Source organism: Delphinus delphis, chromosome 13 (assembly GCF_949987515.2).
Source record: "Delphinus delphis chromosome 13, mDelDel1.2, whole genome shotgun sequence".
NCBI lineage: Eukaryota > Metazoa > Chordata > Mammalia > Artiodactyla > Delphinidae > Delphinus > Delphinus delphis.
Window position 1 is genome coordinate 79,758,061 of NC_082695.1, and position 27,572 is coordinate 79,785,632.

The 27,572-nt window shown below is 41.2% G+C and overlaps 1 protein-coding gene across 3 annotated transcripts; it reads right to left on the reverse strand.

Annotated features, from left to right (window-relative positions):
* Positions 1 to 2,290: 2,290 nt before the first annotated feature.
* On the reverse strand, positions 2,291 to 19,268 carry DSEL (dermatan sulfate epimerase like). Of its 3 annotated transcripts, none has more exons than XM_060029194.1 (3): positions 19,084 to 19,268; positions 13,729 to 18,259; positions 2,291 to 5,889 (listed from the first exon to the last, which is right to left on the reverse strand). In XM_060029194.1, the coding sequence occupies exon 2, from the start codon at positions 17,374 to 17,376 to the stop codon at positions 13,738 to 13,740; it is 3,639 nt and encodes a 1,212-aa protein (XP_059885177.1). In that variant the 5' UTR covers positions 17,377 to 18,259; positions 19,084 to 19,268; the 3' UTR covers positions 2,291 to 5,889; positions 13,729 to 13,737. The 3 variants fall into 3 exon arrangements, with proteins under 3 accessions (XP_059885177.1, XP_059885178.1, XP_059885176.1); XM_060029195.1 differs by lacking the exon at positions 2,291 to 5,889 and adding an exon at positions 11,744 to 12,194; XM_060029193.1 differs by lacking the exon at positions 2,291 to 5,889 and having other exon boundaries at positions 11,744 to 18,259.
* Positions 19,269 to 27,572: the final 8,304 nt, after the last annotated feature.

Below are 27,572 nucleotides of genomic sequence, written 5' to 3' on the forward strand. Positions count from 1 at the left end.
GTTTTTTGTTTTATTTTTATTTTTTGGTACGCGGGCCTCTCACAGTTGTGGCCTCTCCCATTGCGGAGCACAGTCTCCGGACGCGCAGGCTCAGCGGCCATGGCTCACGGGCCCAGCTGCTCCGCGGCATGTGGGATCTTCCTGGACAGGGGCACGAACCCGTGTCCCCTGCATCGGCAGGTGGACTCTCAACCACTGTGCCACCAGGGAAGCCCCCCAACTTGTTTTTAATGAAGAATATACATGTATATTACCAAAGCAGTAGCCAATAATTTATTCTTTGGTATATTCACCAAAATGGATTTTCTTTTTATTGGTTTATAAACTAAGATATAATATTGATTTCTTTTTAAGTTAAATTTATATAGTTAATAATGAGATTTATGGTGTTCATATTTCTTAGTCAATTGTATTTTTTTGACTTTCCAAATTGCTTTTTATCCAGGCAGGTGTTGTTTTCTACTCCCATGCTGTGTAAACTAAAAAATAAACAAAAGAAACACAGTTTTGACATGACTTTAGAGTTAACATAAATTTGTGTCTATTAATTTGAGAGAAGGAAACTTTAGTGGGTTGAAAAAGTAAGTCCCTCACCTGTGGCTGGGTACCAGGCTGGTCACTGGTGACTGCTGATTTCTTTCCTGAAGGAGCCCAGGACATTGTGGATGTGAAGTGACCTGTAACCAATCCCTCTTTTTCAAAATTTGAAAGTAGAGAGCCCTTGAAAGTTGGTTCAGCATGACCCTCAAAACAATTAAGTGTGCAAGAGACAAGAAAATATCTGAAATAATGTTCCCCTGAGAGGGGATTTTAGGCTGGTAATCCAGGCACAATAAAAATGTCTAATGGTTTTTGCAAGGGATAGGGTAGGGGGGTGGGGGGTGATTTCTGCATAATATAGACCTAATGTAGGCAGCTTTTCTAGACCCAAGAACAGTGGACCAGTAGATTGTGCTTTTGAGAATAAAATTAAGCAAAAAAAAAAGGAAATAAAAGGTGAATTAAAATGAACTGGCCTTTTGTACACGGGTCACCAATGTGAACTGTGCAGAAACAGTATAAGCATGTGATTCTAGTCTCTGTAGAAAAGTGTCATTTGTTGAGTTGGGCAGGACTGATCTTCTACAGTGACACTTTATACCAGTGAGAAACAGGGAAAGTTTTGGTCACATGGGATTATATAGTTCTTTCTTCATTTGTTTGGAAGTAGTCCTAAACCTTTTGATTAAATCCCAAGTAATTTTAGACTTTTTTTTCCCCTGTATTTCTTTCTTTTTCCCCCCATTTATTTAGTAGTTGGAGGACAGGTCTTAAGTAGAAGTAATTTGGAGGCTGAGATATGAATTGTAAAATAAAAGGGAAGTGACAGTATTTGTACTCTGAATTGGTGAAACAGATTATCTGCTTTATGCATGTTCTATCGCTTTTAACTTCTCTCTTTTAAAGTTGTAATCACTTTTGCTTACAGATATGTAACATCTTTTCCACACTAAAGATATTAAATCTGTACTTGTGTATAGTAAAATCATGTTTTCTAATTGGTGCTCTTTTTTATTTTTTCCCGTGTTTTTCTTTTGGTTTTTTTTTTTTGCGGTACGCGGGACTCTAACCGTTGTGGCCTCTCCCGTTGCGGAGCACAGGCTCCGGACGCACAGGCTCAGCGGCCATGGCTCACGGGCCCAGCCGCTCCGTGGCACGTGGGATCCTCCCGCACCGGGGCACGAACTCGCGTGCCCTGCATCGGCAGGCGGACTCTCAACCACTGCGCCACCACAGAAGCCGAATTGGTGCTCTTTTTTAATGCTGTTATTAGTTCGTTTTTTGATATACAGCAGAGCAAAGCTGTACTATTTAAATACCTCTTACGGTAATAAACAATAAATCCAGTTTGCTCCTGGTGGTTTTGGCTGGTGGAGATTGACAAAAAATAATGGGGCATATAATTAAAGATAAAAAAGAGAAACAACAGAAGTTAGAGTAAATAAAGGAAATATGTAAGATCAGGAGCCAGTTATGCAATGCCAAATAAACATAAAATATTAGGTAAGAACAAAAAAGGCTAAAAATTAGTCTCTGAAAAGGCAATTTAATTTATGTAACTTATATAGAAGGTAATTTTTGGCCTATTATTGTCAATATCTACAGCCAAAACCCACCAGGAACAGAAAGAAATAAGGCACACATACTCAGTATTAGGGATGGAAAAAACATGTGTAGGGGATGAATATTTAGAGGCAACAGAATGCATTTTGAGCAAATTTAGGTCAATAAATGTGAAAAAATAAAATAAAAAAAAAAAGGACAAATTCTTTAAAAATATAACTTGCCAAAATAGGCTTCAAAATAAATACATGAGGTAAGTAATATAAGCCTATAACCACCAAGTAAAATCTTATATTTAGTTAAAATGTTCCCACAAAGAAAACAGAATGCTCAGATGATTTACAAATGAGTTTTAACAAACATTCTTGTATTAGATCATTTCAATCCTATGCAAACTCACCTATAAAACATAAAAATAGAACATCCTCAACTTACTTTATGTGACAAGTATGTTGACTTCAAAATTAGACAAGTTTATTATGAGAAAAATCACAATTACAAATGTTGATATAAACATCTTAAATTAATTATTAACAAACTCAATCCAGCAACAAATATAAATTTAATGAATCATTCCCAGGCTGGTTTTATCACAGCAAGCCAAGTTTGGTTTAATCTCAAAAGAAAAAAAAATTCACAAAATACACTACCTTAACAGATAAAGGCAAAGAAACATGATTATCACAATAAATGCAGCAAAAGCATTGAATAAATCTCATCATGCTTTGATGATAAAAAGTCACTTATCAACTGGGAGTACAAGGGAATACAACGTCCTGATAAAGTGAATCTATGCAATACACACGGCATCCATTCATTTGCTCAGTGGTGAAATGTAGAAGCACTCCATTCACATTAGGAACAGTACAAGAATATTCACATTACCAGACTCACTCAGTATTTAACAGGATGTCCTAACAAATCCAGTAAGAACATTAAAAAGTTATAAGATTAAAAGGAAGGAAATATATTCTCATTACTTGAAGATTACAAAAGCATCTGTATAAGTATTTTGAAAAAATTTACAGGTAAATTATTAAATTAGTAAGAGGATTTATAAGTTCCCTGATACAATATAAATACACAAAAATCAATCGTATTTTCTATATACTATCATCAGTTAGAACATATAATTAAAAATAAATATCATCCACTGTAATAACAATATATAAAGTGCTCATACTTAAATCTATCAAAGGATTAAGAAATATTGTATAAAAGGAGAGATATACCATGCTTATGAACAGGGATTAATGTAAAGAGGTCGATTCTCCCAAAATTGATGTAATGCATTTACCATTAACATGTATTGTTGCTTGCTTTGGGGGACTACGCAAACTAATTCTAAAATGCACATAGAAGAACAAAGCCTAAAGAAATGAAGAAAAAGAAAGGAAAAAGCCTTGCCAGATTTCAAGGCTAACAAAATGACTATAGTAATTAAGATAGTGCGGTATTGTCACTGGGTAATCGAATTTGCCAGAAGAATACAGTAGAGAACTGAGAAATCAGCTCACACAAAATATAAGGACCTGATATGTAGGGAAGACGGCATTGAAGATTAGTGGAAAAGAAAAGGTACTGAATCTCTTCAGTCTAGGACAGCAGGTTATTTATACAGAGAAAAAAATCTCAGAATAGACATAACAATTAATATAAAGCAGATTAAATATTTAAATATAAAAGACAAAATCTGTGGCAGGGACACTCTAAAATAAGCCCGTTCTTCCATCTCCTGGAATTCATGCCCTCGTGAAGTCCCTTTCCTTTGGGTGTGGGCGTAGGGGGACCTCTGACTTGCTTCTCACTGAAGTTGACTGGGTGTCACTTCCATGATTATGGTAATGTGTTAGCAGTTTCTCTATTGATTCTCTCATCCTGGCTTTTATGAAGTTACCTGCCAATGGAGAAGCTCACATGGCAAGTGACTCAGGGTCTCCAGCCAACAGCCAGAAAAGAACTGAGGCTTTTAGTCCAGCAACCCACAAAGAACTACATCTTGCCAACAACCACGTGAGCTTGGAAGTGGATGCTTCTCAGAGGAGATCCCAGGCCCAGCTACTTCATTGCAGCCACATATAAGAGCAGAGGACGCAGTTCAGCCACGCCTGGATTCCTGACCCACAGAAATTGTGAGATGATGAACATGTGCTGTTCTAAGCCATTACATTTGTGGTAATATTGTTTTGCGGCAATAGATGATGATGAGAATATTAAAATGCTTGGAAGAAGATAGAGGAGAACATCTTCAGTGCCAAGACCTTAAGAAAGATTATTTAATAAGATGCAAAAAAGTACAAGTAATAAAGAAGAACACATATTTGTTTACATTCAAATTAAGAACACCTGCGTGTCAAAATATATCACAAAAGTCCTAGTAGAAAGATCATGAAAATATAAACCAAGAAGTTATTCACGAGTATAACCAAAAAAGGATTAGTATTATTAATATACTATAAATGTCAATGAATCAATGAGAAAAAAAGAATGCAATGGAAAAATGTATAAAAGACATGAACATGGATTCCATTTCACAAAAGAAGAAACACAAATGGAAAAAGTAAGGACTACTGTGTGTGTGCACATGTGCGCATGAGTGCACATGCTGCATGCGTGTGCCATGTTATTAACAGAACTTCAAAAAAAAAAGAAATGTAACATTCTTTTACCCCACTAGACAGAAAAACATCTAAAAGTTTGAAAATGCCAAGTACAGGAGAAGTTTTGGAGCAACACAAACATTTCTACAATGGCTAGAGTGTCGATTTGTACAAACAATCTGTAAAAATAATAATTTGGTACCAAGAATAGTCGAGGATGTGCTTTGAGCCCTCAATATATATACTAGGCTGTAGTGCGGCTGGGTGGGAAGGTTCTGGGTACAAACAAAACACAATGACAAAATTCTTGTATGTGTGCATTATACAGCATCTATAAACAGTTTTATATATAATGTTTGAAATTGCAAAAATTAAAAATATTCCCAAAATCCAACAAGATGAAAGATACATAAAGTATGGTATTTCAGATAATAGCATATATTGGAACCTACCACGATGAAAATAAGTGATCTCCACCTACAAACATCAACATGCATTAGATAAAATTTTGAGCAAAGAAAAGCAAGTTTGCACAAGAATATATGCAATATGTTACTGTTTACGTAAAGTATACAAACATGCAAAAATATACAATATGTTGATAAGGATAGAGACATACGTGGTGGAGCTATGAAGAAGAGCAAGGGGATGGTAAACACAAAATCCAGGATAGACGTTACCTCTGGGATCGCTGGTGAGAGCAGGAGAGTACGGTAATGGAAGGTCAGATATATATGCTTTGTACCATATTATAGAGTGTGTGAGTATAGGAATTCTGACTCTAAGCCCCAGCTCTGGCCACAGTTACTTATCAATATCATAGAAGAGGGCTTCTGATAGGGTCAGCACATCTTTTCAGTGTCAACATATTGGCATAACCTATCTTGCTTATCCATAATACCTACAGTTTGATAAGTAGGGGGCAGTAGAGCTGGCATATGCAAGAATCAGCAAAATAGTGTCTTCTAATTTGCATACAGTGAACCTCAGCAGGGATGTGGACAGCAATATCCAAGGAAAACCAATGAAAGAAAGAAAAGGAATTTCTCTCTTCAGTGGTATGAACCCTACTATCATAGATTGGTGGCACCTGGTCCCAATGCAGAGGGTGCATGCTCTCTTGCACTCCTTGCTGGAAGGCTGAGTTTCTGGCTGGAGGCTCTGGAGTTTGCTGCTCAGTTGTTATCTACAGGCATGGAAAAGAGAAAGCATCCAGACTTACAAAGCACCAAGCAGAATATAAAGGACTGTAGAATTTTACCCCAACCCGAAGAATATGTGTGAATGACACATGAATTAAAAGAAAATAATATTCTATAAAGATGAGATAATTTTATATTGATAAAATCATTTGTTATGTATGGTGTTAAGGTATATAATCATGATATGTGTAATTTGGATATGCTACCTCAGATTGGTCTTCACTTATTCCATCATAGCCAGTGGAGTAAATGTCATGTTCACACATAGTCTTAGACACCCCCAGCTTTTATGCATATTTCATAATAAATAAGTGGAAAAATTAAAATAAAAAATACAGTGATTACAATCTATAAGATCATAATTATCTACTGAAGTTATCAACATAAAATTATGGTTAATGTTATACAAATGGCACTTGTAACATGAAATAAAATTTCAAGTAATAGCATCATACTTAAATTCAAAAAAGTCTCTATCTCGGGCTTCCCTGGTGGCTCAGTGGTTGAGAGTCCGCCTGCCGATGCAGGGGACACGGGTTCGTGCCCCGGTCCGGGAAGATCCCACACGCCGCGGAGCGGCTGGGCCTGTGAGCCATGGCCGCTGAGCCTGCGCGTCCGGAGCCTGTGCTCCGCAACGGGAGAGGCCACAACAGTGAGAGGCCCGCGTACCGCAAAAAAAAAAAAAAAAAAAAGTCTCTATCTCAATAAAACTCAGAAGGAAATACGATATTCTCTGGAAGAACTCAAACCATACTCTAGAAATAATGAAGACATTGAAGTACATGAAAATTTGAATAAATTTTTCTCTTAAAACGTGAACATGAAAAAAGCACTATTTCCAAATTAATATATGAATTGCATAAGTGTGATTTTACATGTTTGTGCAACTCAGCTGATATATGGAATACTAAAATAGTTGTCTATTTGGTCTACATACTATGTATGCTCAAATTCTCTGGAAACATTTTAATATTTTCTTACTGGGAAAATGGTGCATCACATTACATATGGGTTTGATATATAATGAATTGGAGATGATCACAAAGAGGAAACATGTATCTTCTATTAATTTTCACGTGTGATTTTATTTAATCCTTGTATCAACTCTGGGGGAGTTTTATAGATGGGGAAATGGAGATTTAAAATTAAGAAAATTGCCCAACACGTCACAGCTGGTCATTATTTACTGACCTAGGGATTTGTATTCAGTTTTATCTAATTTCAAAGTTTATATAATATATAAAAGTGTTGTGAATATAACATTTTTAATAGAGATCTCCCTCTTCAAATTAATCAAGGAAATGGGAGAAAGATGCAAACAAACCTTGTGAAAAACCCACCAGTGCAATCTGTTGTTTATACACAGAAAACCTTCCACCTCCTATCATAATGGAATCCTGCCAAGTTCTTATGTGTGGATACAAGCAAATACCTTTTTACTCATGCGTTCAATAATGGGATTTTTGAGAGTTTTATAATTAATGTGGGGTGAAAGATAAAGTATAACTGAATATATGTACATTTCATTTTGGTAAATCTCGAGAGAAATAACACGAGTTCCTTGGCGCACGAAAGCCCACCGCAAGCGTGCTGTGCTCTAGTTAGCACTGAATTAGCCAGGGCACCCACGTTAATGTCTGGAGTAAAAATGAAGAGCAAAAATCACCTATTTTGTTTGTGTAGGGTTAACTTTTATTAACTGCATTATTTATATGCAGTTGTCTTTTCATGGGTATTTTATGGAAGCAGTTTCTTCACTTCTTGGTTGTACTGTGTTCTTATTTTAAAATCCCAAGAACTTTAAACAAATCTACAACAAAATTAATCTTTTGAAACAAGCAAAGGAATAACTGAATACATAATTAAAATAATAAATACTAATAAAATTGGGCAGTAATATTTCATTGTAGTATAACAGAGGTTGGGAGCATCATTTGCATTATGCAATGAATAAGGTAAGAAGTGCCTTCAGCATTGTTCATAGAAGGATGTCAGATTTTAATGCAGAGATTAGAGATTTTATGTTGTTCATTTACTAAATGAGAAAAGTGACAGTGATGGGAGCTGAATTAACTTCCAAAAGAAGAAATGGAGAGCATCATGGGTGTCACATGTGCGTGAACGTTTGCTTCCTTAAATCATTAGGAGCAAGGTATATACCCATGTTTGGAAATAGAGAGGAAGACAATATATGGGAAAACACCACATTATCTAGGACGTTGGAAAACCTGAGACACTTATAGGTGGAATTCATCAGTGTTAAGACACTTGAAAGAAACATTTCATCTCAAGAGTCACAGCAATACAGAAGTAGTTTAAAGAAATAAAACAGAAAGAGCAATTGCAATGTACTGTAGAAAAGATTTGCTCAGATTACAATTTATCCTTTTTTTCTCCAGTTTTAGCTATAATAAGGTTTCAAAGAGATTCTTAAATAGTTCATACCATAATGAACACAATTGTTATAGGAATGATTCTCCTTGTGCACCTTACTTTGTGTTCAGATTTAGGTTCAGAGTTCCTTCCTTCCATTCTTTGCTCCTTTGTTCCTTCTTTCCTTCCCTCCCTCCTTCCCTTCCTTCCTTTTTGGTATTATTTACATGGTGGGGAACAGAACAGGTGGGATTTTTTTCCCAAAACGAATTCTTTTAAAATATATTTGATTGACCGTCAGCTCCATAGGTTTTGTTCACTGCTGCATTCTCAGGATCGGTTAGCTGTGCCTGGTAATGTGGATCTGGAGGTGCTGAGAGGGGAGGGAAAGGAAAAGAGATGCTACTGGCCAAATGGAGCCTGGATGAAATACACTGAGGTATCCTCCTTTGTACTGTTATTACTAGCAGTGATCTGCATGCAGCCCAGTCAGTCTGCACTCACACATCCTTTTCTCTTCAGGGCATCCCTTGATATTCAATTATGGACCACATTTCTTTGTGATAAATGTGCTGGGGTAGTTAAGTGAGGGGGTGGGGGAATTGGGAAAGAGCAAGTGTCAGCGGTTTTGTTCTGTTTGTGCTTCTCTTTTGCAAGGGCTACTCGTTGATGGGACATCCTGTGACAACTACAGAGTCAAACCTAATGAGGAAAAGCACAGGTGGTGACCTCTGTCCAAATTTACTGAAACTCCATAACTACTCCCTTTCCTCATAACCACTATTTCAGAGATAAATCCTGTCTACTACAGAGTAGATAACACTTTGCGGTGCCTTTCCTCGGGTGGTAATGGCTACCCGGCATGCCCTTCCTCTCCTTCTCTTCTTGATGAATTCTGGAGAGACCATCAGTTCTTTGGGGCAGGGGCAGAGTCAACCAGTTTTTGTGTTCTCCCCTCATGCTAATCAATATCTTGACAGTAGATACCCCAAAATTACTGTGAATGAGTGAATTGATAACGGAATTGTAAACCTGCTCCAAATTCCTTCACAAAAACATATTCCCTAGAGAGAGAATATGGGCTTCAGGTTAATCTATAAAATGAATACCAGTGAGTTGTTGTGAAGATTGTAATGATATACATGAAAACCTTACAGTTCTGTGCAGCACGTACTAAGAGACTAATTCATGATAGATCCTTATCTTTCTTAAAAAAAAAAAAAGTCTTCACTCTGCCAACCCTGTGCACCACCTACTAGAATATCTCAAGGGGCCTGCAGGTACCTTCCTTTTAGAGATCTCCTGCTTGAATAGATACCCCACCAGTGGCAGGAGGGGCAAATGTGGAGCACAGGTGCATAGTACGGGATGTTCTTGCCACTTAGTAAGTTGGGATGGTGTACATAGAAGAGTGAAATGGACTGAGGGCAAGTCAAAGACAGGACTTGGAATTAAGATAAGAGAGTAGAGGCATGGCTCACCCATCACTAAGGGTGCTAGTGGCCGAAATTGTGGGACTGCATTTTCCAACTCAGCTCCATACGAAATCCTAACACAATTACCCAAAGTCCTAAAGAAAAGGGCTGTTACAAATTATCCCAACCATAGCCAAGTTGCTTTTAGCTTTTTATTTGTTTATTAATAGAGGAGTTGTGTTATACATATAGCTTGAATAAACTTCATAAGTGATCTTCAGTACAGGTTTTCTTTGCAGCATAACTGGACAGGTGTGAAAGAAAAACGAAAATCAAAAACAAAAGCAAAACCCCCACGGTGTGGAAGGCTTAGCTGAACCTGTCTTTGGAAATAGAATTAAACATGTTACTTGGACTAAACACAAGCTCATGTAAATTATAGCTAAAACAGCTACAAGTTAACTAGAGAATGTGAGAATCTACTGTTTGATGTTCCTACCATCCTTTGTGCAAAAAAAAAAAATTCAGTTCTTAAAATATTATTTGGATTTTTCTGCCAACGTGAAGGGAAATAGAGATATTAGTCAAGTACTGAAAACACTGCCTTAGCAGCTATTTTGACATACTTTGGTTTGCATTTAAATAAGCAGTAGGTAGCCCGCATATTAAATTCCTTGATCTGTCTTAGATTAGGCTCCCTTACCTCTGTAAGTGGTGTTATAACATATTGCCTTCTATTCACATTTTTTGCTAAATTAGTGATTTTTTGTAGTTATGATCAGAGTTAAGTCAATCAAACAGATTCTAAAACCACTGTTAATGTTTACTTATAGATAACTGAATGTGATAGACTTTATATCAAGAACGTCTAGGATCTATGATGCACCAAACTGCTGATAAATGACACCAATCAAAAGTCAGTGGCAGACAGAAGGGGTGGTGTTTCCACAAAAGGGAAAAAAAATTAAACGTAACTAGTGTGTGTGTGGAGAGAGGTTTTTCTTCAAATATGAAGATATTTGTGCCAGATCCCATGCCATGGCTGGGTACTGGACATAAATAATTATCCCGTTCTTGCCAGGCCACTTATAGTGCTAAGTCTTCTGTTTGTCCAAAACGCCAGCCAATCAAATGTCTAATATTGCGGGTTTAGGCTGAGTGTGTATGAGTTGTTGTGCCACCTGCCTAAAACTCATGCCTTTCTGGGTTTCTAAAGATTAAATTTAAGTATAATCATAGATTTATCTTCTTTCTCCTGAACAGATTCTCCCATTTCCTTCCTTTCTGGAATTGACATTACAGTAAATTCATCTCTGGATATGGCCTATTTCATCCTAAGTGAGTAATTTGCATTATTTCAAACTTTTGAAAACTAGATCAACATTACCACTATATTTATGTTACTTTTGTCAGCAAAACGGACACATTCTTTCAAAATTTCAACATTTCAATGATATTATTTTAATAGAAGCTTTAATTCCAGTTGGGCCTAAGTTTGGGGAAGTTAATGAGGAAAGGAATTGATTTTATGGAAAAGACGTTTTTTAAAGTGTTTCCTTTGGAAGTGTCACACAGTGATAATCGTTGTTTTAATTATTTTCAAGACGATCAGAATAAAAATAAGTGTAGAGTCTATTCACATTTCTTCCCAGGATAACACCCTAGGAATGTAGGACTTAGACGTTCTGAGATTATAATTGAGATTATAAGGCAGGGGCTCCCAAGCATGAACAAATGGACGCATATGCAACGGCTGGGCTGTCCCTCACCCGTGTAAAACATTGCTCAGAAATAGAACCTGTGAATAGAAGTCTTCTCCTCCAGCTAAGTTTCCCTTGGGGTGGGAGTGGATGAGTGGACAAGGAAATTCACCTTGACCTTGCTATGTTGTAAAAGTTAAGATACACTGTGAAGATCATCTTAAGTGTGTTCCTTTCTTTAGCTATACATAAGATATTCCCATATTGTTCCCGTATCCATTCACAGAACTGCTCTTTCTTTTCCATTTTCTCCCCACCCGCCCCCCGCCCTGCCCAGCTGCTCCATATACTCACCCTGGCTCTCTTCTGCCTGTGGGCATGTTTCTGTACAAAGTTAAAGGAAAGGCAGTGGTACAGTTTCTGTCTTCTCTGCTGTTACTTGCACACGTTTGTAATTCTTACCTTGATCAGGCCTAATATTACTTGCAACCCAGAGCCTTTTTATTTGATCTGATTTAAGATCACACATCCTGGGAATTGAAAGCAAACACCGAGACTCTGACCAGTAATGGAAACAGTGTTATCATCCATGTAGAAATGTTACATGCTTGTTGATAACCCTGAGATAGGACGAATAATCTTCCTTGAGAATAATAGTGTGGATTCAGGTCTTCAGTTGCCCTCTCAACCTGTATTAATAGGATTTTCATTCATTTTGACACTGTAAAGAGAAAGCAGGGAAAGCTACGAGAGGAAGCAGATGGGGTTGGGGGTGGGGGGAGTGGTCAGTCTGCTTTCACGCTGTAATGGAAGAAAAATGACAGCCCAGTTAGCTTTAGCTGGAATGTAACATATCCACAGCTTTATCACCCTGGAGGCACATTTTGACATAATAACAAACTACTGAGAAAGAACCACTTTTACCTAGGTCAGAATGACAGACTCCCAAGTGTTAGAGCATGGGCGACGGGGAGGGCGTGTGGAAACTACAGTCTGAAGCATTAGGAAGAAGGCTGCAGTCTGTACAGAGATTTTCATCAAGTCTCCACACTGCCTAATAGTTTTCATCCAATACCTTGTAATTACTCCTCTGGCTTCTAATGGCATAGCATTTTGATTTCAGAGCCTACCAAAATAAGATGAACCATACTTTATGACGACTATATTTATAATAAGATGCAGATGGTAAAGGAAACAGATGCCTCTGACATCATCTCCCATTCGCCTTCAACTTTTGCCGACACTGGCAGTCTGTGGACTCATTCAAAGGGATGCAAGATAAGTCAGGCAGTTTTCCAATTCTGTTTCCAGTCTAAAAAAACACTGGCAGCAGTGGCACTGCTTTCTTTGAGTCATACAGTGATAATTCCACAAGGAGAAATCTGATTCTAAGGCTATGTCAGGCTTTGATGCAAAACAAATCATCAGGACAGAAAAAAAAAAAAATTCCCACAAATATCAGGAGTTTAGCCATTAGTAACTACTGACCGTTTTGCGTGACAGCAACAGAAAGAAAAGGGTGGGAGTGGTGAGGGTGAACAGCTACAGCTTCAAGGGAGCAAGAAAGAGAGCGTTTTAAAAAGACAAGCAGGTCTAAAATACCGTACCGGTCCTTGGCAGCCACTGTTCCAAGACTGATTCTTTATTACTTCTAAATAAAAAACTTTGAGGATTTTCAGGTCATTGTTTCTGACCTCAAAAAAAAAAAAAAAAAAAATCCATTCTGTATTTCCATCTATATTTTCCAGAAGGGATCCTATAATTCTGATAGGAGTTTTCTCCATTTCCCCAGTGATATCAGTGAACATTATACACAGTAAAAGGATGTGTGTGTGTGTGTGTGTGCACGTGCAAGATAAATGCATTAGGACACCTTCTGAAAAAGATAAGGAACTTTTGCAGTCCATCTTGAAAGCAACAGATGCTTGGGTATAGCAGCAACTGCAAGGCCTTTAGCAGTGTGTGAGGTTCGAGATAGATCAGCACAGTTACAGATGAAGGAGAGAGTTAAGACAAAAACCTTTAAAATCTTCCTATCTCCCCTGACCACTGTAATATAACTTCATCTACACCTCTGCAGCAGAAAACATTTTAGCAGAAAAAATTCAGAAACAAAGGCAAGGAAAAGTGGTGACATGAAAACGAATCCTGCTATAGGCCAAACAGGGCGCTTATTTTAAACAATCTCTCTGTGCAAGGAGCAAGCTGATCACTCACTCCACACACACACACACACACACACACACACACACACATACAGTACAAGAATATACAAACTCTTCTAATTCATATCCACAAACTGAGTTGGAAATTATTAGTGCAAATTTCTGCTGACCTGCAGCATTTAGTCCATAAACTTTGGATATCCTAGACGATCCATCAGTGTCCAGCAGATGTTTTCAATCAGTTTAATTTCATCTCTAGGCAAGTTCTGTTTCCAAACATTCGTATTAGTTGGTGATATTTCCCCTTCATAGGGAAGATAGAAAAGGTTCGTGGAGGTGGCAAACAATATTTGGTTTAAACTAGCAGGAGACAAAGGAATTCCAAGAAAGGCAAAAATCCTTTCAGTGGTTTTCTGAGGAAAATGCACAATATCTTCAAACTTGATCATCTGGTAGCTGGTAGGCAGCAGGTCTGTGTTTATCCTCAAGGCTGCTGCAGTGTTTGCTAGCCACACGTGAGCCAGCAGAGACACTGCGTGTGGCTTGGATTTTGATAATTCTTTCCTCAATGATTCATACTCGGAAGCATAGCCCGAATTTAAGTTACATTTGCCTTTACCTCCCTCTATTTTAAACAATTTAGCTAAGTGCTCTGGTACATTCTTCAAAGAGTAAAGACTTGGTTTACTACTGTACAGCATCGAATAAATCCACGCCCGAGGGTCCCTCACCACGTACAAGGCTCTCATCGAAGCTCCTAAAACTTCGTGGAAGAAATGCAGCTTTAAGGTCCAGCTCCCACTGTTCAGGCTGAGCACGGGCCGCGCGCTGGGGTAACGGACCAGGTGTCTTCTCAGAGCCCGAATGTATTCAGCGTCTCTATCAAAGGCGCCTTTCATTCTGCTTCTTTGTTCTGGCAAAGACTCTCTCCTTTTCAACTTCCTTTTTTTGTCCTTATTCGTGGTAAAATATTGGGCCAGTTTACCCCTGCCGGGTTCGTGCAGATGGATGTTTTGCAAATGGAGTTTTGTGTCTTGGACCAAGGACTGCAACCAGCCTCGGAGTAAACGGAAATGCACACCATGGACATCCGACGCCTTCCATTCACAGGCATCCACAAAGGAGTCGATCTCAAAGTCAGTTTCAGGGATGTCAATGTAGGCTGTGGGAACCCTGATGTAGAGAAAGTCACTGCTGTTGAAGAAGAGTTGTTTGAGAATTTCAGCTCCTGAGCCAGGAAGTGAGGTAATGACGATGTCAGGAAGATCGATGCGGTGTCCTTGGGGAGACACAGGCTTTGGGCTCGCTTCGGCCTCTGGCCTCGCCCACTTTGCACAGATGGGCTGAGTGCAAGTGCTCCACACATCCACCAGCTCAACGAACCACAAGGCAATAACAAGGGTGAGGATCCACCGCATTAGCTTTCTAAAAGAAAGGTAAAACCGCCACTGAAAAGTTAAGATCACCAAGCTGACGCACAGAATCAACCCAACTGCTACATTAAATTTAAATCCAAAGGGAAAAATCACTCTGTCACGTCTTACGGGCTTCACTATGGCTTGAGTGCCCAAACCAAATCGGGTTATTTGGACCTGATCAGCCACACTGGCAAAGCCGCCAAATCCCAGGTAATCGAACCTTGTTTTCAAGTTGTGGTAGTCAGTTACAATGGAAACAACGTGTTCAGTATTATTGACATTGAGAGAAATCTGAAGTCCAGAATTGGAATTATCAATAAATCTGCAGCTGGAAACATTGACATATGGCCCATAAAAGACATATACGATTCTTGTGATTGTGGATTCCATCTGAAATGTAACATTAACAAATTGAGTCCACCGTTTCTTAAATTCAGCGGCTTGCTCTGCTTCCTGTATACTAGCAATGGGGCTACTGCCACGATGATCAAACCAAAACATTTTGTAATGTGCATCCCACACATCCATCATGGCGCCGTTATACCTGTTCATGAACCTATATGGGATGTACTTAAAATCAATATCCAGATTATGGAAGAAGGCACTGACAGATTTTATTGGGGAATCTTCTTGCCTCTCGACATGATCAACAACTAGCAGAGTCTGAGAGTTTAAGAGAAGCAAAGCCCGATACACACTTTTCAGCTTCATTGCTGAGGAATAAGCTGACACTGCTTCCCCACTCACAAATACCATGTCCCCATGTTGAGAGGCAGTAATGATTTCCCCCGCTGCATCACCAACCTCCTCGCCGGTCCACTTAAGCCACTGTGCACATTCTCCCAGCTGGCCTTCCCAGGGCTTATTACATTGGCTTGTGGGTGATGGCGCAAACACCAGTACGTTGTTAAGGTGGCTCAACTTGGGTCCATAGAGAGCTTCGGAAACAAATACCTGCCCATTGGGGGCAAAAGTGAATGAGTTCTGATCTGGATGTTCATGTCCTGGGTTAAAGCTTCTCCACCCATCAATCCAGGAGTATGGCTGGAAGTGAACTATGTCATAGACAGCTCGCCCTCCTAGCTTCCCAGATTTAAAAGACACAAAGGTATTGGTCTGTGTGTTTGGCAACCCAGCCCCATAAGTGACAACACCCCAGTTAGGGAACGTGTGCATTTTTGCAGTACCATATTCCGCAGGAGGCCGTGGGGTGAGCTGGGGATCATACCAGATGTATTCAGTGTGAAGAGTACTCCATCTCTGGGCAGTGGAGGGGACCATCGGTCCATCTTTAGGCCGGTGCCTTCTGATTTGCTGAGCTAACCAATTGCCAGCTCCGTTCTTTAAGACGAACTTATCCAAAAAAACTAACTGGCTCTCAGGACCATAAAACCAATTATAATTGGAATCTGCTATACCCACAGTTCTTTGGAAGCCTGGCAAGAGGGTGGCGTAATAGAACCAAAAGTGCATTTTTAACCAGTTATTATCCAAGTTGTTGATATTAAAATGGCGCTGGGCCAGAAAAACGTACTGTGTGACTGACTTAGCCGTGTAGCTTCCATAGGCAACACCTTCATCCAAAGTACCATCGACAATATGATTCAACAGAAACATCATCTTTTCCATCACATCTACTACAACCTGTTTCCATAGATTTACTTTAGATCCTTTATCCACCCCAGTCACCAAGGCCCCAGTGAGTAACGCTATCATATTAGTAGCTTGGTGGTTATGAAGAAGTTGTTTGCCCCATGAGCGGACCTTGGAATACTCATACATTTCCTCAGTAATAACCCATATTTTTTCTAGGTATTTTTGCCTTCGATGATCATCTAATAAGTTATATAAAAAGTCAAAGGCAGTGGCAAAACCTGTTAAGGAATGGCCAACTGGAACCTCATCCCCTGGTGCATTCTCCACCAGCCAGTCTTTGTAGCCCACCATCCTGTCCATATATTCCAAAACAAATTCAAAGGCAACTTTGTCTTCTGGGCATAACAAACAGTACAGTGCTAAAGGGGGCAGATTGTTACCATAAATTTCATTCCACTTGGCAGCAAAATCAGCATGCTTGGGTGGAGGTAGGTAGTATGTTGGGTTGGACAGCATAACCATCACTGCACTTCTGATAGCTCTAAAAAGATGCAAATGGCTTGTGCGAGACTTTTGCCTCATTGCTTGGATCTCTCCAGCATCAAAATATAAATGTGGATGAAGCATAGTTTTCTTCAGCTTTTGGTTGGGTCTGAAATCTTGCACTTTCTGTGTCTTAAGCTGATCTATGTCATCTGGGAAAACTGCCCAGTCAGAGTAATTGCTCACAGATTCTTCAAAAGTAGAGAAAGCAAACATCACTAACAGTAAAAATAAGAAATGTCCTGTAAACATTAACGCCATGATCCATCGGGGAGCTCCTTTCCTTAGGCATACATGTCAAACACAGTGCTCAATGTGTTTCCCATCTGCTGAGTATAAAACATACATTTAAGGCCTTGATAAAACACAGACTGTAAATCGGATATGCTGTGAAATCCAGCTGACATTCGGCTCATTCAAAGCAAGTACAGTTGCCAAAAAGAGAAAACTTACACTGTGGATCTGTTTGCCTGATGCAGTGTTGCTTCCAATAAAACTTCAAGGAATGTTAAAACCTCTAATTTTCCAATATCACACAGTGAACAGGGGTGGAGATAGTCAAAAATACCATAAATTCACAATTTACTTCCTTGACATAAATCTACCTAACACAAAGAGTCAAAAAACACACATTGTAAAAAAAAGAAAAAGCACTCCAAAATCCACGTTAAGAAGTCATTCCTGGAGCAGGAAACCATCATCATACGTGTCTGATGCCTTTGCCTGTGTGTGCTCAGAGAAGCTGACAAAGTACTGCAATTCTTGGATCTGACTGGGTTGTTAACTCCTCTCAGCTTTTTACACTTTTTGCTTTGAGAATTTTTTCTTCCTCCATTTTTGGGGCAAAAACATCCTCAACAAGTATTCAAAGGCCTACTTGGTTTTAAAACACTCAAGATTCCTGTCCTCATTTCAGATCTGTCTTTTTTCAGGCTTACTTACTCATCAGCCTATTATGACCCAGAGAAAGCATTTTCCCATCTTCTTTTATCAGCTTCATCGGTACAGCTATGAAAATCTAATCTCTTCAGCCACCTAGGTACTTCTCTTCCAATCATGAAGTAACCACCAACTGGGAAAGAAAACTCCCCTTTCACCAACAGTGACGTGTCTTTTCTGTTCCTTTTTCATGACATACTCCTTTCTGGGGGAAAAACAAAACAGAAATTCTCTGAGGCTACAAGTATGCTGGGAGTGGACATAAACAGAAGATTTAAATGTTCTAACGTCTCCTGATAGAAATTTTAGCATCACAATGAGATCTGTTATTAACTACAATCTAGGTTAGACCAAATGGTTCTTTTTTCTTATACTTTTCAACGCATATATTAGGATAACAATGGTGGCAGAAGACAAGCGGCTACAAGATATAACTTTCCTAAGAGTATTTATTTTAACTGTGGCTTGCTTTAGTCATTTAAAATGTTTTTATTCAAATGCAGTTAACAGAAGATGAGTCCTGCTGTCATTCTTGTTTTGATCACAGAAGACTCAGAGACAAAAAGCAAAAGTTTAAAGGACCATTATGATTCCGGTTGAGGGTTTAACGTTCAAGGGCTCAGAAGGTGTCTTTGCCAGGGGAACTAGTAAGAGCAGTCACTTTTCTCGAAGGAGAAATCATGACAGTGTGTGGGAGCGAGGAACAGCGAGCGGTCCTGCACCAGTGTCTCTCCCGTAGCCCGGTTTTCCATCCTTACAGGAAGCCACCAGAGGGAGCTCAGACCCACACTCAAGGAGCAGCTTCGCGGCTGCCCGTCTTCGGTTCTGAAGAACCTAACCAAGTTTCAGTCTTGGACAAGTCTCCTCTCTGCAGGAAACATGAACGCTAGGAGTTCCCTGATCCGCTCCGCCTGTTGCATTTTTTCATTCGCTTCCTACGAACATGCCAACTCCATCCTCTGCTCCTCACCCCCGACCTCTGGCTGTGGTTTGGGGATAAGAGACCCCTCAAGGGCCAAGTCCGCTTACCTTGGCAGGTCCGGACGGGGTCTCCCGGCAGCGGTGGGCCCGGAGGAGACGGAAGTGGAGAGTTGGAGAAAACTGCTCTGCGCTGGGAGCCGGGCCGCGCGGCCCCCCGCAGGGCTCCTGGCGCCCCCGGCCCGGCGCCCCCCCGCACTGCAACAGGCTGCGGCCCCGCGCTCGCGCCCCGGCCGGCGCCGCGCGGACACGCCCGCCCTCGGGGAACGCCGGACGCCCCCCGGGCAGCCCCGGACCACGGAAGGCAGATCCGCGCGCCCCGGGCGCGCTCGTGGACGCCGTGTCCAGAGGGGCGCTGGCGTGTCCAGAACGCGATGCCGCCGCGGCCGCCGCTCCTCGGTGCCAGCTCCGGCCGCGCGGCCCACGGAGGGCGAGAGAAGGCTAGGCGGGCCGGGGGCGGGGCGGGAACGACGGGGGCGGGATCAGGGGCGGGGCCTCGGGGCCTCGGGGCTTCGGGGCTGGGGGAGAGTGACAACAGGAGGCTCAGGCTGGGAGTCGAGGGCGGGGCTGGAAGGATGAGGGGGCGGGGCCGGGGGAGGCGCCGATCGCCCCCGGGATCAGAACCCAAGGGGCTCGGGGCGCGTGTGTTTCCGGCTGCTGTGGCGGCCTCGCGCTCCCGCACTGATAGAGCCCGAGGAGGGGGAAATTTGGGAGTGCGAGCGTCTGAAGACGGCTCCCTGCCGGCCGAGTCCCGCTTCTCTTATCCCTTCGGTTGTGGGGAGAAGGCCAGTCTAACAGGGCTAGGAGTGGGAAGAAGATAGAGGAGGTTCTGGGCCTGATTACAAACGATGGGGGAAGCGGGGGCGGGCGGGGTGACGCTGTGGGATGTCATGGATCACACTTGAGGAACAGCAAGGGCTGAGAAGGGGAAGAATGTGAGGCAGCCTGGCTGAGGTTGCTGTCAGTCAGAAATGCAAAATCAATATACCGGATTAATGTGAAACTGACTTCAGGAGCACAGACACTAAAGATCGGGGGAAACAAAAAAGACTAATCAGCTTTATTGATCGGAATAATTTCTCCGGCAGTATAAAGATGGAAAGGTATGGGACAAACAGGTGGAAGGAACCTCTCTTATTAAAGAAGTGAAACCTGGAATTCAGTGAAGACCCACAGGCAGCGAAGACTGTGTGGCTCAGTTATGTGGCACGTGTGTGCAGTTCCAGACATTGGAAATCGTAGAGCAGCTGTGATTCCTGTGGTACTGGACATATGGAACTTCTCACAGACATCTGAGATTACACTTGGGCAGGAGTCAACCTAAGGTCTACCCTCTGCTATCACGAATAACTTAGTAAGGACAGGAATACAGTGAAATATCAGTTGTTGCAAATAAACAAACCCCTCCCCAGTTGGGGATTGATGACGCCTTCACTTTCGTCCTACTCCATCCCGTTTTGGGAAAATGGACAGATATGTGTATTAAAAAGTAAGTGTCTTGCTTAGATCACTTCCTGGTAAAACCAAACCGTAGACCGTTGCTAGCAGAATAATTTCAAAATAATTTACCTTGGGCGGAAGTGTGACCTCTACCTTCTCATCAGTCTTCTATTTTATCCCCTTCGGAACCCAACCCCAGTCCAAATGGCCAATCTTGCTTTTACTTTGCTGCTTCCATAACTGTGCTTATCCCATTCCTTCCTGCATAGCATCCTCCACCCAACACCCCCATTTACTAGGTGAAATTGTTTTTGACTCTTGATGTCCTCTTATCATACTTGTCTCAGCTCAGATGCTTAAATTCTTCTGTAAATACACCCTAGATTTTTCCCTAACCAGAATGAACTACTTCAGCACTCTATGATTTATATCTATATTCAGCCTCAGCTCATTTGTTTTACGCTTAATATTTTCCCTGGCTCACTCCTGTGCTCTGTTCAAAGCTCCTTCAGGTCATGGGCATTCACTCAGCGCCCACCCCGATAAGGGCTGTACCTGTGTTTGAAATGAGTTGAACCTTCAACAGTTGGGCTCACGTAGAGCATTGTCTCCTCCACTGAGATTCATTGTGAAACAAGGATCCTCCTTCAAACTCCAGAGGCAAAACTTCCTGTAAACATCTGGACTGTCCCCCTATGTGACCCACGATGTAGAAAGATGACCCATGGCTTCCAGCCTCATTTACGGGAGAAAGTAGATTTGGAGGAAAGAGGAGCCCAAATGCACAGATTCTTATAATTTTCTGCAAAGAGGAGCTTTGGAAACCGACTAGGAATTCGTGTTAGTAAATACAGTGAGTAAACATGCAGACCATTTCTCAGAACAAAATGTGTGCATGGGACTCTTTCATTCTGTGGATGCAGAGTGCCTCACGACATGTGGGCAAAGTGAACCATAGAGAATTATTATGAGCACTGACATCTGCCAGGGGAATATTTCAACTTTCATCCAGTCCTTTTCTTTTTTTCTTTTTTTTCGGAGTTGACATCAGTATGATCATTTTTACTGTACAGATGAATGCATTCAGGTACAGACATTGTGGCTTTCAGGTCTGCCCCATGCATCTGCGCTGAAGCTGTGGGATGCAGCGAACCTCTCAGCATCTAGATGAGCTTTCAGGCTAATTCACTTTGAACTGGCATCGTCTCCAAGTTGTGAGTCCATTGAAATAAAACAGGAGCTATGGCTGAACAATTCAAGTCATTGGCAGAAAGGGTGGTAGGTAAATGGCACTATGAAAAATGAAGAGCGTCTTGTTTCTGTGAACTAAAAATGGATAGCTCCAATTATTGCTCCTTCCACACATGAAGAGGGTACAAAGTTAGTTAATTATAAATATTGCATCCAGCCGTAGAAGGGATGAGCTGTATGTTATGTTATTGCGCATTAAAAATCTTTATGAGTGTGGCAAGAGATACATATGCCAACAGCTGATACATTCAGGATCCTGGAGCAGTATCTTATTTTAATGTAAGTGAAGACCCATACAGTCTATTGCTCTAGGGATTTCCTGCTATATCCTGCTATATAAAAAGATCTTAAATCTACATGAGATATTACTTGTGATTTCAAAGCGCTTAATGAAAATCTGTGTTTTTTTTAATTTGAATATCTTTCAAGCCTACCCCCAGCCACCCTGCTTACAGCAGAGATAATGCTTTCTCGACTAGATTCCCCAAGGCAGGAGGCTTCCTTTCCTCCTCCCTTCCTCTTTGTTTCTGTACTTTTTTCTTTTCTGATCTTCTCTTTTCACTTATTTTCTGTTTTTAAATTCTTCAACACCTAGCTCAGAGCCCAGCAGTTTGTGATGAGTGTGTATTGACTGTTAAACATGAATTACCACCCTCATTTTAAGGCAGAAGAGGAAGAAGTTATAAACCTCTGAACCTCTGGTTGCTGAGTTCTGAGCAGAATCAGAAGCTCCTGCTCTTCCCATGGCGCTGAGGAACTTGCCACCGCACACCTGGCGTCGGAGCTACATCTTGGGGGTGAGTTAATTCAAATGAAATTTCAGAGGGAAGTCGGCCAACATTTTAAGGAGAATTTCTGCAAGAATTTTATGTCTTCAGATAGGTAAAAATTCAAGTTCAGAGCCTTAGAACATAAGGTAAATATTACTGATACATTGCCTTATAGAAGGGTAAAGTGCAAGCAATAAAACAAGGCAAGACACTACAATAAGTCCCCTTGACTGAAATCACATTTGTCCATGATCTGTTATTCTGATAGACTCTTAAGAACTGGGGCAGGGATGTCTGAGAACTAATTGCTGTGCATTCAGCAACTGACTGTGCACGGATCTCCGAGGCACAGGCTTGTGTGGAGCTCGGGCATTTGAACCTGGGGAAGACTTGGTTATTCTTCCCTTAGCATATCTCTACCTGGACATGGTTTTGTCTGTGAGAGCTCAGATGCAGATTTCTTGAACCACTTATCAAGGCCAGAGGTATATTATACTGATCTATGAGCACGGTTAGGACTAGTTTTGCCCCAGAGTTTGGCGAGATACCAGCTCTGATGGTACAGAAACAGACACCAAACTTCAGCTGCAAATGTTATTGCACAATTGGCCAGCAGTAATAGGCGACACCAATAATAAAGACAAAAGCACAGATTTAAAGCAGGCAGTAGAATCTGAAAATACTCTTTCTGCAATTGCTTTGAGTACAAAACATCTCAAAATGACAGGGATTTTGCCTGCAGAGTTGCTAATGAAGATGTGGCCGAGAGTGTTCCCTGAGTTTGTTTATCCAGCTGTACAAGAGCCTGTATGACAGTAACTGGATTTGCGCAAATTTAAAAATACCAAAGCCACCTTCTGAGGAAAGAAGTTTCCCCATAAGTCCACTAAAACCTTGTCTATATAAATGAGAGGCTTTATTGCTACCGCATCTGCTTGCATATAGTTGTGCTTCTACTATGAAAGAAAATTTTAAACTAGGTGAAACTTACAAGGGGAGCACATGATGGGGTCCTTCCTCTCTCCCTCCCCACTGTCTGTACCATTGGTCTCTGTGGGGGCAGTTTTGCCCCTCAGGACCTTTGGCAATGTCTGGAGAAGTTTTTGCTTGTCACACTCAGGGATAAGGAGCTGCTGGCATCTAGAGAGTAGAGGGGAGGAGCCCTGTTCAACATCTGACAATGCACGGGACCACCCCGCCCCTAACCCCAAACAAAGAGTTTTCCAGCCCAGAATGTCAATACTCTTGAGTTTGAGAAACCCTGCCCTAGCTCAGTGACTCTAAAAATTGATTATGTGCAAATGGTCGGTAGTTGTTCAAATCAAGACTTGAATTATTGCCTGCGTTTTCTATCAGCTCTTTGTCATTGGTTCCTGAGCCAGATGTCACCTAATTTGTTCACACATGGCTTTTTGTTTAGCAGGTACTGGGTCCGTTTGTCTTCTCTTGACCAAAGACACCACTAAACCCAGCTGTTTCACCTCAAATGAAAGCCTGGGCTAGGCTTCCAGGCACAACTGGCAGTAAATCGATGCCTTCAAAGCAGTAAGGGAAAGAAGTGACTTCAGGGTTATCAGAAATCCCCTTCTGATGTTAAAAACTCATACCCTTCACGTACACATACCACACGCACACATGCACTCCTCAAACATTTTTTTAATTACCTGAATTTTTTTCTTTGGGACAGTGCTTATCAAATTAAAATTCTTGGACCCCCCAGTATCAGAAAGACCAAGGTGTTGTTAAAAATGCCACTTTCTGAAATCTGTCCAAACCCTATGGATTAAGAATCCCTGAGTATCCAGTCTGGTAACCCACACCTTTAAAATGCTCCTGGGAGGCACGCCAAGTTTTGAGTTACTGTTCTAGGACAAGGATTCTTTTCTTCCCCACACACCTGTGCATGTGTCTCTGCCGGTTTGTTTGGGTATGTGACCGAAACATCCCGAGGCTGACAGGACCACAGGGACTAACCAGGGATAGAAGTCGGTGTTGTAGAATAACCCAGAGACATGTGGGTAACTATTTCACAGCTAGTTTAATTATTTTACATGCTAATTGTTTATTCACATCTGAAAGAGTGAGGTAAACGGGATTGCTAAGACAGGAGAGAAAAATTAAGACAATCTGGGAACAGTGGAGCTTGTACATTATTGGGGCAAATTGATTGACTGGAAGGTAGCAGAGAAGTTTGTCCTGGGTCCTTGAGTGGCCAGGGTGCAGTTCTTTATGGATTCCCCAGAAAGCAGTGAGAGTTTAGCCGTGAGCAGATGTGACAAGCTGTTCTTGTCTGATGTCAGCCAGTATCTTCCACTCAATGCTGTCACCTGAGTCAGATTCAGCCTGCACGATGTCCTCGCTGGAAAGCCACTAGGAAGTAAGGTCCCTCTCTCCTTCCATCCAAGGCCAGGCAGGAGGCGTTTCTCTTTGCTTCTGGCCATTTGCTTCATTTTTCTGCTTTTCTGAGGATCAGCTCTACCAGATCCTTCATGGGGATCTGACTAAACCTGGCTGCCCCTCAGCAAACAAGTTTATACCATCTTGATCCTATCAGCAGGCAGAAATAATTTCTCCTTTTTGAACTCCAAATTCGAAGTCTCAGGAGAGAAAAGATGACTGCACAACACGGTCAGGGTTCTATCACAATGCACACAAGAGATGGAAAGCAGTTCAGGGTCACGTCGTTCAAACATTGCTCCAGGGGCTGACACTAGTGGGTTTAGGGTATCAGTCATCACAAGAGAACAGAACTGGCTCATATCTAAAAAGTATCTACCAGGAAATAACCCGCCAGAGGGCCATGCTACCCTTAGAGGCATGTAGAAAGGAGGGGACTTGAGGGCGAGTCGTGGAGGTGGTGGAGGTGGAGGTGGGGATGAGACAGGGGAAGGCAGGGTGGGAGGTTGGCATTTGTTGTTCAAAAGTGCCCACACGTTGTATAATGCAAGCTGACTCCTCTTCCTCATCCGTCTTTGAAAATTATGGCTTTGACAGAGTTTATTAAATTTGCGTGGTTTTTAAGAATCACCTAGAAGCTGCTTGTTAAAAATGTCCAATGTGAGATCTGGGGCCCTACTCTAGAATCATGAGGGTAGGGTAGGGAAGGGGATCCAAAGAATTCGTATTTGTAAATGCCATTTTGATCATGCAAAACTGGCAAATTACCCTTAAAGAGCTAACCCATATAAAATATTGCCAGGTTCTTACAAGAGAACGTAAATTGGTTTCAGATTTAGAGAGCAGAGTTTGATAGGCAGAGAGGGGAGGAAAACTAAGGTATGTTTGAGAGAAGCTTTAAAGCTGTGTGGTCCAATATAGTAGCTGCTAGCCACGTGTGGTTAGTTAAATTAAAATTAAAGTTAAATGAAATTAAAAATTCACTTCCTTAATTGTACTATCCACATTTCCAGTGTGCAATAGCCACTTGTGATTAGTAGCTGCAATATTGAACAGCACAGATCCAGAACACTTCCTTTGCTGCAGAAAGTTCTAACGGATAATGACACAGAGGAGGAGTCAAGGAGGGAGAAAGATGGTGTAAAACTTATGTCGGTGTCCCCATCACAGGCCTATGCAGAGTTCATACGTAGGTGTCATAATGTTGATGATGTTGACATACTCAGGCTGATGATAATAATGACACTTACTGAGCACGTGTTACTTGCAAAAGCCTCTATTGTAATCCTCCAGACAACCTGAACACTTACTGTGGTACCAAACTGTCTCACTAGGTAACATATGTGGGTAACTGTTGATTGTTGTCATGTGGAATTTAGGACCCCATATAGCCAGATGATCTGATTTTGCAAGGAAAGCCAGAAACCTAGATTTTTATGTGAAACAACTTGATTTTTTAAATGGCTTAATTTTTTTTGACAATGCAGTGAAGACCAAACAAAATATGTCTGTGAGATGGATTCAGTTCATGTAATGCAAGGTTTTGACGTTTTAGAAGCTGGATGCACTGAAAATTAATTTCCTGATTTAACTATGTTCGCCCCAGCAATGCAACTTCCACTTTAATGCTGGAGAGAACACTACCATTCTTTATCTGAAGTTATCTACTCCTACAACCCCTCTCAGTCTGAAACAGTCCAAGACCGATGACATATTCAAATAATCTTATTTATATCTGCAGAAATATGTTAAACTTTATTTCTTCCATTTATTCAATAAATAGTCACTAAGTGCTCAATAAGACATTCTGCTAGGAACTGTTTGGGAAACCTTTATGAGAAAAAAAAATCCTAGCCAAATGGAGCTTATTGAATCTTATGGACAGAAAGGCATAATGGAAAGTCATGATAGCTGTGAATTGCTACTTCGTTTTCTGTATTTTAATGACTACTTCATGAGATTTAAATACCTTTTGAAGAAGCCTCTATGTCTTGCTGTCCATTATTTTGGATAGCACATTTAAATTGACAAGGATGGAAGATTAGTAATGACTCAGGAACTGGGAAAATGGATAAAACCCTTAATTTTGTAAGAAATCTCTAGGCTGTTTGCATTTTTTCAGAGCTGCACCCCTTCTGTTATAATACCTGGAGTCCAGCCAGGCACAAAGCTCGCTGGCTGACTACTGCAGAAAGGAATCCTGGAACCTCTCTTGCTGACCTGTTTCCCGACTTTCCAGCACAGCTAGCCAGAGACTTCCTATAGACAATGAGGGAATTCAAAAACAATGAATGTGGTAGTTCAGCTATTTATCTGGGGACCACTGGGGATGAGACTGAGCCATTTTCCTGCAGCTGGCCACGGAGGAGGCTCGGGATGAAAGAACAGGGCCATGCAGTTGGCATATGTCTCATTCTGGGCTAAAGCTTTCTATCATAGGATTCAGTCAGACCCAAAATGCAAGATGAACATCATCTCTCTCGTTGTTACTTATAATAAATAGAAAAGAGATGGACAGATCATGTTTTCCAAAGGTGCTTGATGATAAGAATGACCAAAGGCACTTAATAATTCCCTGTGCTGGAAATGCAGATTCAGGGTCAGGGATGGAATCAGGAATTCAGTGTTCTTAGTGGGTACATTAAGTGATTGTTACCACCAGAGAAGTTAGGAAGTACTGGA